Source organism: Alligator sinensis, unplaced genomic scaffold, assembly GCF_000455745.1.
Source record: "Alligator sinensis unplaced genomic scaffold, ASM45574v1 scaffold140_1, whole genome shotgun sequence".
Lineage (NCBI taxonomy): Eukaryota > Metazoa > Chordata > Crocodylia > Alligatoridae > Alligator > Alligator sinensis.
Window position 1 is genome coordinate 4100241 of NW_005841836.1, and position 17891 is coordinate 4118131.

At 46.8% G+C, this 17891-nt stretch overlaps 1 protein-coding gene across 2 annotated transcripts; it reads right to left on the reverse strand.

The window, feature by feature from the left end:
• Positions 1-291: 291 nt before the first annotated feature.
• Positions 292-17668, reverse strand: LRRN4 (leucine rich repeat neuronal 4). 2 transcript variants are annotated; one of them, XM_006015437.2, is made up of 5 exons: positions 16213-17668; positions 11777-12501; positions 9950-10154; positions 5863-6000; positions 292-4501 (listed from the first exon to the last, which is right to left on the reverse strand). In XM_006015437.2, the coding sequence occupies exons 2-5, from the start codon at positions 12462-12464 to the stop codon at positions 3169-3171; spliced, it is 2364 nt and encodes a 787-aa protein (XP_006015499.1). In that variant the 5' UTR covers positions 12465-12501; positions 16213-17668; the 3' UTR covers positions 292-3168. The 2 variants fall into 2 exon arrangements, with proteins under 2 accessions (XP_006015499.1, XP_025057951.1); XM_025202166.1 differs by lacking the exon at positions 16213-17668 and having other exon boundaries at positions 11777-12583.
• Between the last annotated feature and the right edge of the window lie 223 nt (positions 17669-17891).

Sequence of the window (17891 nt, forward strand, 5' to 3'; positions counted from 1 at the left end):
CCAGCCCCCTGCCCAAAGGGCAGGAAGTCAGCTGGGGTCATAGGATCCCAGCAAGATGAGCATCCAGTTTCATCTTGAAGGTGTTCAATGAAGGCGCTTGAGCCACCTCCGGTGGCAGGCTGTTCCAGACCTTGGGGGCTCGGACAGTAAAGAAGTTCTTCCTTATGTCCAGCCTGAAACGATCTTGAAGTAGTTTGTGACCATTTGACCTCGTCATCCCTTGGGGCGCTCTGGTGAACAAACATTCCCCCAGATACTGGTGGTCACCCCTGATAAACTTGTAGGTGGCCATCAGATCACCCCTGAGCCTGCGCTTTTTCAGGCTAAAGAGCCCCAGGGCTCTCAGCCTGTCATCGTAGGGTAAATAAATGAAATGGCCTGGAAGGCCATTTGTGGTCTGCAGGCCATATTTGCCCCCCCAGCCCCAGCTCTGGCTGCCGTGATAGAGGCCTAAATTGGCTTGTTTGGGATTTTACAGATAGTCATGAGTGGTTGTAAATCCCTCTTCAAATCTCATTTAAAACCAAATCACCTGCCTCAGGTAATGGCTGATAGTTGATCTTGTTCACTTCTCTTTCCTGGCTGCTGTATCCTCTCTCTCATGTTGTTCTTCGTTATCATCAAAGACCCCAGTCAGATTTTTATTCTGGTATGTTGTACAAACCTGTGAAACCATGATCCCTGTTCCAGTGGGGGGAAAATTAAGGCTTAAAGATTCAATGGTTGCTTTTTCAAGCACATGTTGATATACTGCCTGCTCAGTTTTTCCAGATGCCCCCAAAGGCCTTCCAGCAAAAACAAGGAAGCTAGGCCTTAAAGAGGTATTATTTTTAAGGGGAGAAAATGAAATGAAATTTCTAATTTATGCTTACTTTCAATATTGGATAGAGGCACAAAAGGGCACAATATCTATGGGGTTTTTTTTCCATTTGCAAGTGTTAAGGGTAAATAACTGATTTCAGTAACTGAGTGGTATGAAAGGCATGCAAAGGTATAGGTAGTTATCAAAAGGTGGCACTAAATGTTAAATGCAACTGGAGTGGAGGGGCAGAGAATGGGATAATAAAGGGGTGAATGGAGATGGTAGTGATTTTAGAGCAAAAATCCAGCAGTATCAAATAAAAAAACTCGTGAAAAGAGATGCACTTAGCACCTCAGACTCCATGTCACAGACATGACTGTCTCAATGTTGTCATTGGATAGGTGTGTTGACTTTAAAGCAAAAACCATGCTATGGTTATTTCATCATTGCTCTGCATTTTATTTCTATTAACACAGGGCATGTGATTCCCCCTCCCCCCATATTAAAAATAACTCACAGAACATACAGGGATGTACTGTTTTCCAACTATTTAAGTTGGTCTAATAAAAGATATCAGATTCACCCAAAGAACCTTGTTTGCCTAACAGAACATAGATACCTGTACATTTATAGAGCACCTTTCATTCTTAAGGATCCCAAAGGTCTGCAGATTATATCTATCCAGTATCTCTGGGAAGAAGCATGAGACATGGGACCTTGAGTAACAGTAGTGAGACACAAACATTTGACAAGGATAAATCCCTTCTCTTGTGAAAAAGATTTAGGAACTTTTCAAAGCTGAGATTTTTCCAAACTCTGTCAGGGATCTGTATGCTGGTTTCTATTAAAATGAAGGGAACTGACATCCAAATCCCTTATGTGCTTTTGAAAATCCCAGCCTGGCTTTCCATCAGGAGTGGCTAGGATCTCAGTACTTAACATTATAGTGCTTATACCCAGTAGACTGCATTAGTATTTAGCCACCTGCCTCCCAATGACTGGCTGGATCAACCCCAAGCAAATGACTATTCTGTTAAATCCTTGGATCAACTGAGGCTTCAGGCACTAATCGGTACCCGATTGGTGGGCAGTTGTGAACCACATGATAGTTTGCTTCCTTGTGCCACTGCTATTTTGAAGACTGTACAATCTTCTTCCTTTTTATTATTATTCATCGTATGGTAGTGCCAAGAGCCCCACTCATGGACCAGGGGTACCAATCCCTGTACAAACAGAACAAACAAAGGAGGCCCCTACCCCAAGGAGCTTACACTCTAAGGTATTTGTATTTGTTAAATCTTCTTGTTTCTCACATGCACCAAACCCAGAAATGCAGCAAGAAAAGCCTGCCTTACCCACAGCTGCTCCCCAGACCTCTGTCTTCAGTGTACTTGAAAGCTGCCACACATGGTGCATCCAGAGCATCCTCACTGCCCCATTTCTGGGTCTGAGGCATGCAAATAGTGGGGGTAGGGTGAGCTTGAGCATGTGGGTCTCCCATGGACCCATTGGGGATGCTGTACAGATCTATGCATAGGGCTTAAAACTGTTCAAAATCTGGTCCCAAAAGCCAAGCAAGCACCAGAAAGTGCTTTGGAATTCCCTTTAAGTGTCCAGCTGCAAGTATAGGTAAAATCTTGAACAAGTAATTTTGTATCTTATTTTCTCCACAAAAATCTGGGGATGAATGCAACAAGGTTGGATGTTGTTTCCCTTTGGCATTTACAAGGCTTGAAACAGATTCCAGAGAGTGAAATGTTATCATCTCTGTGATGAAGTCAGACAAAATGATTGTAATTGTCCATCCTAGTCTTCAGTCTGTCTCCCTCTTTGTCAAAGGTCTCTTTGATACCTGCAGATGAAAGGTATTCTATGGATGCTGGAGATTATTCCTATCAAGGCTTTTTTTCTGGGCACTTCAATGCCATCTTAGACTAGGTTAAATAAGCACCCACTTCAAAGAACCATAGGACTGTGCATCTACCTCCTAGGCTACTCTAATTGCTGCCCCCCCACCACATACACTTTGTTTTAAAATCACTGCTGGGCTTTCAGGACCCAGGAGAATAATTACACATGACTACAAAATAAGAAACCACTTAAAACACAGCTCCTGTTTGGAAATGGAAGACAAGTGGAGACCTGGGAAACAACAGGCTAGGTGGGGGCCTCTCATAACAAAGCTAAAGCATTCAGATCCACTTAACATCCCTGGTCTGGTTCCACTGCCAGTGGCCTTACAGCAGGGGTAAAATCTGCCCTATGAGAAAAATTAAAATAAACCCCAGGGGGCAATTGGATACCAATTAGAGATGTGCTGTTATAAGGTATTTTACTACAAAAGTTGTTAACAAAAGGGCTTGGGGCTAATTGTATGTTTGCAGTTTCAAGGGGTAATCAAATGCTGGGTTTTTGTAGGAGACGAGGTGTGTGCCATATTGCTCAGCTTGTGGCTTTCTGCATTTCTTACAGAGGCATACAGACAGTATGATGGTGGTAAGGAGGAAGAGCCCGCTTGTTGCAGACAAGGCAGCCAGGATGGTTTTGTAACTGGGTTTTGTTTTAAATTGGGTGCATGGATTGCTTAAGACCCTCTCTCTCGGGCTGGCTCCTGCTTTGTTCAAAGCAATCACACAGACCTTGTAGGTGGTGTCTGGTGACAGCTTATACAATGTGTGCTGCCTGGCAGTGGTGTAAATCTCATCGAAGGATGTCTGGCCTTCCTCACTGCCTTCAGCATGGAATACTAGCTGGTAGCTATTCACGACTGAATTTGGAGCACACCAGTGGATCAGGGCTGAGGTGTCTGTAATTTCAGACACCTCTCTGAGCCTTGGGGAATCAGGGACAGTGTCTTCTCCAGACACTCCAGGACACAGACATGGAGACAAGGTTTGAAGTTCAGAGCATGGTTTCTGCAGGTGTTTGCAAGGATTGTAGTCACAAGGGACATGTCTTGGTTGAGTTGCGGCCTCCTCTTCTTCATATTCATAGTCCTCTACATAGTGTATTGGTATTCCAGTTTGTGTAGGATCTGGGTTAGATTTTGCCTTGAAAGAGCCTTGCTGCAGTTGGTCTGTTGGAGATGTGTTTATGGTGTCCTGTGGAGTTAAGGAGTATTTTGAAAGTTCGCTGAGCAACATTGGAGAGTCTGTAACGCTCACATCAGTAGAAGGGTCATTAGTAAATTGATGAAGTTTTCCCTCATAGTGGAAAAGGTTAATGGCGATTGTGGTATTTTCCTTCGATTGATCTGTTTGAGTTGTAATCACGGTGTTGTGCTCCATAAAGGAATTACTAGAAAGCTCCTCCAGGATGTCTGAAGAGGTAGCTTCCGGTGTTACAGTAGAAGGACTGTCAACAGATTTGGAAAATGCTTCCTCCTTGTAAAGAGGGTGGATACCCTGTGTGGGCTTCTCCTTCATTAGCTCCATCCCTGTCTCACTAACTGTGCTTTGTGAGACAATGGCATCACTCACCACGTCTAAGAAGACCAGAGCTGGGTCTGTCAGCATTGCTGCACTGGTAGGGTTATTAATAGTGACGTGGGATGGGCTGTCTCTGTGAAAAGGAGTTACTGACTCTGGGAGCGTGTCATTTCTCCTCGACTGGCACTCTTCATAGAGCAATAACAGTGAAAGAGATGATGACGGCGTATCTCTGTCTCTTGGGGCTGTGTTGCAAGTTGTATTTGCTCTCCTAGGAGATGAAACAAATCAGTAAGAAGACATAATAGTTATTGGAAGGCACTGCCAACCCCTCTAACTCTTCCCCATTAATGAGCTGCTAATACAGAGGTGGGCAGTTATTTTGGCTGAAGGGCCACTTAAGTTTTGGTGACTCATCAAGGGCCACATCCTTCTCTCTCTCTCTTCTCCTCTCCCTTCTCTCTCTGTCTCTCTCCCCCTCCCTCCCCGCTTCCATAACCCAGCCAGAACTGTAGTTTGCCAGGAGCCTTGATGCTCAGCTGTGGATCCAGATGTGGACTTCCACCGCGGCAGGCAGGTGATGGCATCAGCTGTGGCCACAGCCAGTGGGTTCTGCAGCCCTGATGTAGAACTCACTGGTGGTGTCCACAGCTGATGCTGCCAGCAGGTTCTGGATCAGGGCTCCGGGCAGGAGCTTCTGTCTGTGCTGGGAGGGCAGTGGCATTAGCTGTGGACACTGCCAGCATGTTCTGAATCAGGGCTCCTGAACCTGCCAGCAGCTCCCACAGCTGACACCACTGCCTACCCAGCACCGTGGAACCCCTTCCTAGGTCCACAGCTGATGCTGCTGGGCAGACCAGTCAAATCTGTTGGCTGGCCAGATCCAGCCTATGGGGTATTGTTTTGCCCACCCCTTTGCTAACATCATTCAGACCCCTGCTTTCTCCCTGGGAAGTATGAAATCTAGGCCCAGAGCCAGGCAAATTCTTGATAATACTTTTGTATTTTCAGGGTGATTTCCCTCATCTTGTCAACTTGGCTGCCTCCTTTTTTTGCAAGGTGCAGCAAGTATCCCATGACTGGGAGGCTATCCGCCTCATGTGGTGGCACTGCAAATACAGCATTTCAAAGGATCAGTCTCCCCAGCTAAAATGAATAATCCCACATTCAAGATGGCAGTGAGGGGCACCATTGAGTGCTGTGTAATTTGTTCCATGGTATTCTTAGCCATTGCTGGCTGAGGAGCTGCAGACTTGACTGCTGATCTCCTGTTTGGCAGGACACAGCACCTTTCAGGTTGCTGATCTAGATCATATTTTATTTGCACTAACAGAAAAAAAAATGACTAAGTGTGGAGGCAGAGAATAAATTATCTAGGTCCTAAAGTGGAATCTGTAGGTGACATCATTTTCCAGTTTTGCTTCTGTTAATAGGGCATTGTTGCTTTCAGATATAATTAGCCCAAATTTTGTTGCATTCTTGAAGAAGGGTAAGTACAGACAAGGAATATGGATAATATGGACAGGAAAGCAATCTTGTCTGTGAATAGTTTGCAGCAAAAAATCTCAATAAAAAGGCCAGGGCTGTATCTATTTGAATGCACACAGCATGCAGGTGTATAAGGTGCTTTACCTTTCCAGAACAATTCTTGCGGGATCAGAGAGCAGCCATGAAAGCTTACAGTTGCACTGTAGAGGATTTCCAGACAGGTTGATGACAACGCTCTCTGATGAACTGGTATTCCAGGGATCAAAAGAACTCAGGTTACAGCTAGGAGTTGAGAAACAAGATCATAATTAACCCATGTTGGCTAGGGTCCAAGGGCTGGACTGTGTTAACAACTCTGTGTAACATGAGAGGGCCTGCAGCCTTCCCTGTTCCCTGAGGGGCTAGTAATCTTCTATCAACCCATTGCACTAGCAGATTACTAATCCCCTCCCCCTGCTCTGATGAAACCCAGGCTTGTACCTCGATATCAGCCTGATGCTATTTATCCCAGCTATGATTCACTCCCTGCAGCAGCATGAAGTTATTCATAACAAGAATGCATTTGGGATTGCAGCTGGAAAGGAAAAGGCCTCCACTCTTGAGAGGTCTGCTCCATTCAATTTAGGGTTGCCAACCCTCCCGGATTGACTGGGAGACTACTAGAATCGGCATCGATCTCCCGGTGACTATTGAAAGCAATACAGGAGACTGATATTGTGAACGGGTTGAACAGTACAATTAAGGACAGTACATCATGTTGGGGGGGAAAAAAATCTGGAATTGCTTCAGTCAGAGTTGGCAACCCTAATTAAACTGTGTTTTATTCTTCTAACACTTGGATTCATGTCTGCTTCCACAGCTTCTTCCACCCCTGTTCATGATGTAGTCGCCCAATCCTTTCATCTCCTTGTGTTTGAAATTGCAGTGTAATTTTTGCATTTCTTGTATCCTTTCTCTCATTGGTATTCTCACAAATGCAGTGTTGGCAATTCTCATGATACTTGGTATCCTTCCCAAAGGCCCAGCATCCAAAGTCAGGTGATTATAGGTACAGGCGCATCCAGCGGGGTGCAGTGGTGCAGTCTCACTCTCTCCTTTACTCCTGCTCTATCCAAAGTTTGAAACCAACTGCCCGGCAGTGGAAGTGGCATTTCCTTTCAGGCAGCAGTGAGAGAGTGACTTGTCTTCATGGCTCATTATAATCTATCACAGGTCTTAACATCTCTCCCTCCTTTTCTAATGGTCTTGATGTTCTTCCATTCTGCTGTCCTCTGGCTCCTCCTGATAATGTAGCTCCTGTTTCACAGCCCTGAAGACTGTTTTTCCCTAGCTAAAAACATTTACTCAGGTGTGAAAACATCATCTCAGGTGTGGAAATAATTTTCAGTCAACATGCTCAAGAAGGCTAGATATTGTTTTATGAATCTGAACAAAACAGGGTTTTAATTCTAATGACCACAGGACTAAAGAAATGACATCTTTTGATTATTTTTTGCCTAATTTGTTATGGGTTTTTTTAAATATGTAACGTATGATATAGCAAGGTAATGCACTTTCCAAGAAAGTTATGTTTGTTTTTGTTTCAATCTTAACTGGAATAATATAGCCCTAGGGCCCTAGCATATTAGCAAGCTTCTAGTTTCTTTTTATCTGGAGAAAAATGTGTATTGTGTTACATATGATGATGCAGCTCACCATCTGCATCCCCCTGTTCAACATCTCAGATTTGCCTATGATTATAGGAGAATCTCAGTTTAATTTACAAGAACAGGTGAGATTTTCAGAAAGGTTTTCAAGAAATGCTTGAAAATGCAATTCAAGTCCATCCTAAATGTTCAGAAGCCCGAAGCAAAGAAAAAGCACCTACAGTGCATTTTTTAAATCTCATGATTTCCAAGTCAGTTCCATTTTTAAGCACAATTCATGATTTTTGAAAGCTTGGGGTTGACACTGTGGCCGATACCACCACATCTTTATGGGCCTGATATGTCTACTGCCCTTTCCTTCTCAGGTAGAGCATCAGATCTGTGAGGCAGGGGGTTTGCACATGTTCTGTAAGATACTGTGTCAGTTCTGTTCCCAAGTGCAGCAGTGTGTCCAAGAGCAGCACCTGGTCTTCCCTGTGCTCACAGCTTGTAGTCTGTCCTTCTTTCATACAACCAGTGCCCAGGGTTGGTCCCCCCCGCTTTTTCTGCAAGACTCATAATCTGTGCTGATATCTTAGATGATTTTCCTCAATATCCCCCAATCCTTTTATTAATCAGCGCTGACTGCTTTCTTTGCAATGTAGTCTCTATTTTGGCAAATTGCCTTCAGGCTTATAGCTTTGTCTCCAGTAATTATTAATTGCTGTGTAACCAGTTGGGTAAGTGGAGCAAAATGTATTTTCAGTGTGGCTCGCTTCTGGCAAAGAATAAAAAAATTCCTTTAATCTAACATTGAACAAGGAACTCTATTATCCCCAAATCTCTGTATCTCTCAGCCTCACTGCCATATATATAACCTTCCACCATGCATAGAAGGCACATCCCTAAGGCCCTGCTGCTACTTCAGTGAAGTAGTTGTACTTCAGAAGTTAGTACCAGGTTCTGCTATAACATTGGGGCCACTAGGGACACTGGCAATGAGTTATTTAAATTAGTGTGGTCTAGTGCAAGGGTTGGCAACCTATGGTCAACAGGCCAGGTCCGGCCTGTGGGACCATTGGACTTGGCTTGTGGAGCTGGTGGGGGCTTTGCCCATAGGACAACTGGGCACCAGGGAGAAGGAGCAGTGGGGAGGAGCAGTGACAGCAGCCAGGTCCTAGGTCTGGCTCTCCTTGGACCTGAGTTGGGTCATTTCAGCACACCGCTAGAAAACTTTACTGACAGCTGGTTTAGTACATTAGAGGGTGGATGCAGGACTGGGCACCAGGAAGCCTCCCCATTCTCCATGGTGATTCTGCTACTGACCTGCTGTGTGACCTGGACAAGCCACAGTGTTGCTAATTCTCATGGTTTTGTCTCTCTCAATAGTTTTTTCTTAAATTCCCAGATCCCAGAGTCAAGTGATGATATCAGAATCTTAGCTCCCATTAAGGTAACAGTTTCTAGCCTTTACAGTTGAATAGAAGAGCGTAGAATAACTACCCAATATGAACCATAAAAAGTCTCAGAAAGTAGATGGCACAAGAAGAACATCCCCTTTCTTGTAGCAACCCATTGATTTTTAAGCCTCTCTTGCAGTCAGTGGATTTTGTATGCAGATATTTCAAGCTCCTGTTTTAAGCATGTCTTAGTGTTGTCCCCCAGGAACATTACTGACACAACCCTTGAAACTGAAGTCAGGGGAGTTGTATGTAGTAGCACAAAATTTGGCCCCATAAACCTCCAGTCGAGCAGCGTCCGAATGGCTAATGAAAGCATTAAAACCTGGCGTAAGAGGCTAAAAAATCCAAGGGGAGGATGTGTGAGAGGTCAGGTGTTTTTCAAGATGGGAGTGATTAAGAGGCAGGTCATTAATGCTTAACCAGATTCTCCTCTTGTTTATAGTTCAGCGTCTCTGCTGAAGTTAATCCAGGATTCAGCGAAATAAGCTTTTCTAATGTGTGGATCCACTCAGAGACAGAAGCTGTACAGGAATCACAATACATTTATGCATGCCAATGATTGCAGCATGCTCCTAAACTAAACTTAGGGCATCACTGTACCATGATACAGTTTTTGGCTCATAGAAGGTTCTCTGCTTCTCCCACTATCCAATGGGTGTAGCAAAGAAGCTAGTTGTCTCCTTGATCCTAGGGCCAGTTTTATAGCAGCCTTATAGCTGCTCTAATCTGGAGCAGCTGAATATGGCTCCTAGGCAGTTGTCTGACAGCCAAGAGTCTTGGAAGTGCAGTGCAATCCAGCTGCACTTCCCCAGCAGGCCCCATATCATACCAAAAGCTGCAGTCCATAAATAGATACTGTACCACTCTCCCTTAGCAAAGAACTCTCCCCACACTGGGGAGATCAGTCATCTTTCTGGTGCCTTTAAGGACAAAGTCTCTACCCCCCAGAATGGGAAATCCTAGTTCAGCTGCATCAGCTGAATTTGCCCCATGCTTCAGAGCTTGAAATGGCTCTGAAAAGGGTGGGAAATCCCTTCTGTGTGTGCAATAACAGGCTGGAAGGGGTCCTACATTCAGGGCTACAACACTCTCAGCAAGCAGGAATAATTACATACATGCGAGCAAAGAGAAAAAGAAACATACTTTTGGAATATGAGGAACCTCAGGTGTGGAGCATCTTCAAATATCTTTGTCCTCACTGAACTCAGCATGTGGGAGTCCTGGCAGTTCAATTCTCTCAGCCTTGGCATAGACTTGAAGAGATCTGTATCAAGGCTTCTCAACCGGGCCATCCTGGTAAGATGGAGGGAGCTAAGGTTGGGCAGGTCTTGGGTCCATTCCTGTTGTACTGAAGCAAAGAGATTTTTAACTAGTATGTGAATGGAGGATGGTCCTGGATTTCTGACTTGTCAAGAAGTAGTGGGCACTGGGTGGAGTTTCACTGACAAACAAATATTCCTGAGGGTTATTTCCCAAGTAGTCAAGGAGAACATGCACTCTCACTGCATGGAGAGCTGGACATATTTATTAGGAATGTGGCTGGACTCTCAAGTAAGGAACTGCTGGGTATGATTGTAGATTTACAGCACTGCAAATCTTTGTAATACTTCCTTGATCTTCTGCAGCTCCTTTGTCAGAGTCCTTAACAAATGGTTCACAAAGCACTGAGTGATGAATTATTATACCCATTTTATTTCATTAAATATGATAAGAGTCCAGGAGAGAAAGAGGAAAGATTGTCCTAGAGAAGAGGGACAGCCCTGCAGTTCAGGGAGCAGACTGGGATTCAGGCAAGGTCATTTAATCTCTGCATGCCTCAGTTCCCCATTTATAAAATGGGGTGAAGTCTTCCCTTTGTTCTACCTTGTCTCTCTAGACTGTAACATCTTTGGAGCAGGGGCTGTCTCTCCCCATGTAGATACACAGTGCCTAACACTGTGAGGCCTTGGGCTGTAGGAATTGTGGAAGGAAAGGCTAATTCCAGAAATATGACTGAAAAACCAGAGGCTGGCTTTCACAGAGTCTGGCTGGGAAGAGAAGAATCAAAGATAAATCCAAGGCTGAGAGCTGGCTGATAGGAGAGGATAACACTATTGCCCACAGGCTGGGACAGATCCAAGGGGGTGCGCTGGTGTACTTGCACCCCTTTTGATTCCTGCTCCACCCAAAATTTAAAACCAACTGCCTGGCAGTGGCAGCAGCATTTCTAGTCAGACAGTGCTGAGGAGTCCCTTGACTTCATGGCTCATTCTCATCTACCTGATCCTTTCTAAACTCTTCAGTCTACAGGTGTTAACAACCCTCTCCTTTTTAATGGCCTTGATGTCCCACCAATCCAGCTAGCCTTTGCTCTGCAGTTCTGCTGTCTGTACCTGCTCCTGGTAATTGAGCTCCTATGTCACAGCCCTGCAGATTGTTCTTAACTCATTCTAATGAAGTTATATGTGTTTGTGTCTCAACTTTAAACTGAATAATATAGCCCTAAACCCCTAGCATATTAGTAAACTTCTAGTTTCTTTTCACTTGGAGAAAATGTGTTGTGTTATATGGGATGATGCACCACACCATCTGCACCCCCCTTTTCAGAATCCTAGATCCACCCATGTCCATGGGGATGGGGAGAGAGGTTATGAGGAGGGATGTGAAATTCTCTTGTGGCCACATTCAGTTGCTAGGTTTGCACTTCAGCTATTCCTCTAGATTCCCCTCTGAAGGGGAAAACTTTGAGCCTTCTGAAAGGTTGTCTATACTAGGGAATTTATAACAACTGGGGAGCATGTGAGGTCCCTCCCAGGCCTGATCAGGAGTGGAGACATGCCCCAGCAGCTCCAACTAGCCAGCAGCAGCAGCTCCTGCCTTTGCTTCTGGAAATTGCCAGTTCTACTCCTGGCATCAACCAAGCTGTCCACCATCTAAAACAAGGCCAAGCTTGACCAGGCCCCATGTTTACCGCAAATATTTAAGACTTACATTTTTCCAGAGAGGTCCCACTCAGATCAAGCACATGGATGGTATTGTCTGACCTTCTGCTGGTGTCCCCTGGTAGCATCCTCATGGCAAAGGCGGACTCTCTAATCCCTCCACCAGTGTCTTGCCCTAGCAGAGTGGCAGACAAGTTCAGGAACTGGAGTTGTGGGTAACAGGAGAAAGCCAGTGGCTGGATTTGAGTGATGGGGTTTCCAGCCAGTGATAGCCACTTTAGGTTTGGCAGATAGGAGCCCTGGCATGAAGGCACAGATGACAACTTATTCAAACTTAGGTCCAGGAATCGGAGACTGCTGAGGGCTTCACTTCCCCATATGACTTCTTCAATGTTGTTCTGCCTCAGAGAGAGGATACGCAGATTTGGCAAGTTCACTATCTCTGTGCCATTCAGCATGCTCAGGACGTTGGTGCTGAGGTCTAGGGTCTCCACCACCTCAGGCAAGCAGGCAGGAAAGGAGCTCAAGCTGTGGTTGGTCAGATGCAAGATGGTCCATGTGTTGTTCCTCATATCCTCGCAGGACATGCTACTAAGATTTACGTTCTTCCATGAGCTTTCCTCGGCCAGTAGGAAAACATTCATAAAATCTCCCAGTGTCAGAGATGCTGCTCTTTTTGTGGGGCCGGATGCCACCTTCAATACCAGCAGAGAGAGGGTGAGCAGGAGAGAAAACATCCTTCTGCTTCAATGTGGCTCAATTAAATCACAAAATCTGTTTTTCCAGGGAAGGGAAAGAAAAACAGCAATGTTGAGAAATAAATTAAAATCCCTCCAGGCTGTCGCAAGCTATTTTAAACTGATAAGCATTTGCCTCTTGCATCAAGCTGGGGGAAGTGATAATTAGCACCTCTGTTGTAATTAAAGCTAAGCAAAGACGAGTCCTGGGGGGTGGAATTCTCATGTGATCCTTTTTTTAACAGTGCATAAAAACCTTTTGTCCTAAAGGCAAAAAAGTATCACAAGTTTTACAGGTACAGCACTATCTTCTTTACCTAGTGCAGTGCAGTAGCAAGGAGGGGTGGGTGGGGTGACTGCTCCAGGCACGAAAGCAAAGGGGCGCCAACAGGTGCTGCCCAGACAGGGCAGGGCACAGGATGTAGCCACAAGCAGTTTGTTTGGGGGGACGAGGGGAGGGTGGCTCCCATGGCTGCATGCACTCTAGGAAAAGCATTGCTGGGGGAGGGGTGTGCCCCCTGGATCTGTGCATGGGGCAAGAGTGGGCTGCTGCTGCAGGTTTTCTCCTGGGCATCAAACTTCCTTGCCATGGCACTGACCTAGTGTATGCCCAGAGCTGAATCTGTGAGGGGAAAGCAGCAGCCAATTTTGATGGCCAGCTCTTTGGAGCAGGGACCATGATTTGTTCCATGTTTATAGCACGCCTAGCATCGTGGAGTCCTTGCCTGGGAGGAAGACTCCTCAGCACAACCATAATGCAATTAATACTAGTCACAAGGACAGGTCTGCAGTAAGCTATCCTAATAATTTTGCTCAAAGCAAGGTCACATCACTGGTCTCATGTAACATTCAGTTACAGCTTTAATCTCGACACAGAGCAAACAGGGACTCATCTCTAGGTGACCCCAGTGCAAGGTAACAAATATGTTTGCTTCACTGAGGCTTGCTCTGTAAGAAGCGGTGGCCAGGCTGTGGGGAGCTAGGGCTTGGAAGGCCACTGGCTCCTCATTGGGTTAAAAAAGAAAGCTCTTAATGGGGCTTTTTCAGCAACGCTAAAGTGATTTAAGAGCACCGATTCCAGCAATGTTCAATGTGGCTTGTGGGTAAAAGTACCTGCTACCTTGTCTGCCCTAGAAAGACCTTGCTGGTAAGGCCTGAAGTAGAGAGACAGCTTATATCAGCAGAAGCATTTGGAACAGACTGAGCTACCCTGGCAAAAGGACCCTTTTGTATAACTACACTGCACTAGGACTCTTGCCAGTGCAGTTATATAGATGAGGGCTGTGTGTTTTTTCACACCAGCACAGCTTTGCTGGCACAACTTTTAAGTGTGAATCAGAACAAGTCCCATTGAAAGTCAGGCTCCTAAAGCCCAGTCCAGACTTAATTGAAAAACAGTGAATGCAAAAGGTGGGTGGGTCCTCCTCCTCCTTGTGGCTTTTTTGTGACTCAGTCTTACAGGGGAGACGATGCGGGGTTCCCGAAGTAGATGCATCCATGGATTTTCAGGAATTCTAGCAGGGAAGGGACAGAACTGCACTCAGAGCTATACCAGCAAAAGTTTGGAGCATAGATATGGCCTACATTGCTTAGGTGTTTCTGGATCACTCCCGTCACCGCTTCTACCCCTTTGGCTTTTATACTGATGTCCTTTTGCCCAGCAGTGCCAGGTTTGGAGCCCTTCAGCAGGCAAGGGTCCTGCTGATACAAAACTATTACAGAGCATCTACGAGCCCACATGGCTCTGAATCAGAACAGCCAAAACTCAGGAGAGACCCTTTCTTCCTACAGAAACCTCAGCACACAGTCCCCAGCACCTGTTCCCTAGAAACTATGCATTAGAGTCATTCATTGCTTTCACTTTAGCTGCCTCTTTTCTCTATTTGAGATGTTTTCCTTAAAAATTCCCAGCTCAAAAATGTTTTCTTAGGGTCCCTATGGTTTAGCTCCTCACTAGTCTCCTGTGAGACACATAGTGCTTACTCCAGACAAAACTACAGCCTGGTGGGGGCTCCTTCAGGCCAGGCCAAAATAATAGGGAATTTTGTGCTGAGCCCTTGTGTGGGAGAGAAGGATGACTTACTGAGCTGACATCACAACTGACCCTTGGGCACCGCTCCTCCCTCCTCCGAGCACTGTCCTCCTGGAGTGCTTTCAGAGCGATAGACAGCTTCCCTCCAGCCTTCCTCTCGCACATTCTGGTCTTGGCACTTCTCCTCGGGGTTTTTCCTGGCAGGGCCTCATCCGGGAGTGCTCTCAGTGCACACAAATGTCAGTGGGTCACTCTGCACCTCCGAGGAGATGATCAACTCCCTGTGGGAGCTGGCTCCGGACTAGCCTCTCCAGTTAAATGAAACCATTCGCTTTCCCTGTCTCACTCTACAGTGACTGTCCAGGACAGACCTGGATGCATGTAACTCTCTTCTTTCTCCCAACAGTGACTTCTAAATGTAACGCACCCGCTTTTCCCTTGCTGTGGCTGTCAGACTGTTTAATGCAGTGCAGGTGTCCATTCAACCAGTGTGGCCTCCAGAGTAAGCATTACTGGATTGTGCATAATACCACTACCTAGCCCATTCAGGCAGGCAGGCACCCTTCCCTGGAAGAGAGGCACAAACCACTAGCTGCACCTGTGTGTGGAGATAGCCATTTACTTTGCCCACCCCACCATAGCGTCTGCCTGCCTCATAGCTGTGAAGGGTACTCAGGTTGTAGCCATCTTGGTCTAAATTCATATGAAATATGAATTTTAATTTCTACCTAGGAGAACTTTTATAATCCTTGCAATCTCCTCTGCCTGATGAAGCATGCTTGTGCCTAAAAGCATGCAAATAAAGATTTATTTTTTTGCAAATATCTAGCTGGTCTAATACAAGATGTCACCTTTGCCACAAGTTTTGATTCCTTATACCTGTGAAGGTATTCAACACTGCTGGGAGGGAGGGCAATGTTCCTGCCTCCATGTTAGGGCATCTAAGCACCCAAGCCCATGGATCCCAGGTGGGTGTTTTGGAAAATCCCATCAGGCACTTCTTAAATTCTGGCCCAAAGTGGCTTGTCCCAGGTCACACAGGAAGTCTGTGTCAGGACAAAGAACTGAACTGGGTCTCCCAAGCCCCTGGCTGGTGACTTAGTCATGGTCCTTTGTGAGGCAGCACAATGCTGAGCCCCAACCCCAAACGCCTCAGCAATGAGGTAATTCTGTGCATGGTTTGGGTTCAGTGTGCTCCCCCAGTGCTGCTCTGGTGATTATTTCCATTGCCTTAATCATGCCCAGCATTTTCCTGAACAACAAAGAGATCAGGGGCCTTGACTCTTAACTGCTCTCTCTCTCCCAGGGGATGAGACAGGGGAGTGGGGAGTGAAGTTGTCTTCAACAACCCTTGTGCTCCCCCCACCGGGGGCAAAGCCTACCCCTCAACACGCGAGAGCAGCCCTGGGGCCCTTTGCCATTGCACTGGTCCCCAGGGAGCAGGGACCCTGCAAGACAGGGAGATGGCTATAGACAGACATGTCAGTGCCAGGCAGGGCTGGATACAGGCATGGGCAAACAGGGCAGCCACCCAGGGCCTGGACAGAAAGGGGGCCCCAAAATGGTGAAAATTATAATAATTATTATTATTACTATAGCTGGCGAAGGGGGCCCAATACTAAAAGTTTGCCTGGAGCTGCCAGGAGTCTAGGTATAGTGCTGGTGCCAGGGCCAGTCCCAGCCACTCACCCCTGCATGACACCCGCTTGCACCTACCTGTCCTGGAGTGCTGACGCCGTGTCTCCTGTCTGCCTGCTCTGATTGCCTTGTGCTTGCTTTATACACTCCGGTGACTCAGCTTGGGGCTCTGAAGTGCCTTGGTTTGACTTCTTCCCAGCTTCCCCCACAGCTCTCTTGCCCAGTGCTAGGGATGAGTGCGTTCCAGTCCCACTCCCCTGCATGCCAGCTTCCCCACCCTCCCTCCTTCCCTCCGGGGGTGGGGGGGCTGGGCTTAGTCTATGCTTTCAGCTCTCTCACCCTTACTAGGAGCAGGGTTCCCACCATCACCCCCCCTCCTCACACAGGACATGTTCCTCCTCCCCTGCTCTGAGGGGAGGAGGGAAGGAGAAAGATCAACATCTCTGTTCCCAGCTCCCACTTCTCCCACCCACCCTGGAGGGAGATTATTACAGAAGGGTTCAAGCTGATGCTTGTCTGCTGATACCAGCCCTGATATTTCCTAAGCGGCTGATAAAGTCACCACTTGTTTACATTTCTCAGGAAAAGTCTGAAGACACAAGTGCAAATCCTGGAGGCATTTGCTTGAGACAAGTGGCTTTTAATAGCAACCTTACCTGTAAAGGGGCCCCAGTGGATGTGGGAAGCAAAGGTCTTGCCTGGAACGCCAAGGCAGGGATCGTGGGGAGCTGGGCGCTCCCTCCAGGGGCCAAAGACCAGATGTGCCATATTCGGTGTGGGTGCTCCAGGCTTAGGAGGAATTTGACATCATTTAGGAGGGGTCCTCCTGCGGGTGCTAGTGCCAGAGCTGCCACCTACCAACTCTGTTGCCCTGGGCAAGTCTCTTTGCAATGTTTCTTTTCTCCATTTCTGATCATCTGCCTCATGGGTGCCCAACTTGTCTGCACTCCTGGGCTGGATCCGGATACAGGGCTCCCTGTGAAGCAGAGTCAGCCCACAGGGCTCCTTGCAGTCTGGATCTGGACGAAGCAGTAGTGGTAGGGCAAGCAATGATGGCATAGGGATGAACACAACTATCACTCACCTTTCCTCTCCTCTCCCCCCACCAATGGGCATGCCCAGTCAGACTCTAGTTGGGGACTTAGTGGCCAGGCCCTGTCCCTACTCACCCAGCCCCCAAATTCCCAGCCCCTGTGGGCCCCCCACAGGCTAGGTAAAACAGCTCCATGGGCTGAATCCAGACCATGGGCCAAAGGTTTGACACTCCTGATCTGCCTTGACTGTGAGACGGGGGACTCCATGTCTGCAAAGCACCAGGCACAACAGGGCCCTGATCTTAGCTAGGACCATTAGGCACTACTGTCATACCAATATAAAAGTAAGGGGGAGAGAGGTGAAGATCTCATAGGAAAATATAATGCTAGGAAGGAAAGAAGCTAATAGAACTGCTTCAAGTGAAAGCATGAAGAAAATCCCTTGGCCCTTTAGTTGCCACTGGAAAACAACGGATAACAAGAGTCTAGCAGGCTTACCTTTTCGGAGCTTGGGTTGAGTCCCAGGATCGAGGGTCTGCTGTTTGATTGGTGGAGCCTGCCCACCAATCTGGAGGCAGCGCAAGGGAAGCAATGCCCTGCCCTTTTCCGAAGGGAGGGGGCAAGGAGCAGTTGGACCTGAATCAGAACTGCACCAACCAGGTGCGGAGAACTTTGGGGGTGGAGCCTCTGAAGAGTATAAAAGGGGAGCATGCTCAGCAGGCT

Excerpts from the sequence above, each read along its gene's own strand:
- LRRN4 (XM_006015437.2), bottom strand. The coding sequence starts at position 12,464 with ATGTTTTCTCTCCTGCTCACCCTCTCTCTGCTGGTATTGAAGGTGGCA. Across the intron at positions 6,001-9,949 it reads AGGTTCCTCATATTCCAAAA|CTGTAACCTGAGTTCTTTTG; the intron begins GTATGTTTCTTT and ends CTCAACTCCTAG. Across the intron at positions 4,502-5,862 it reads GCAAGAATTGTTCTGGAAAG|GAGAGCAAATACAACTTGCA; the intron begins GTAAAGCACCTT and ends TTCATCTCCTAG.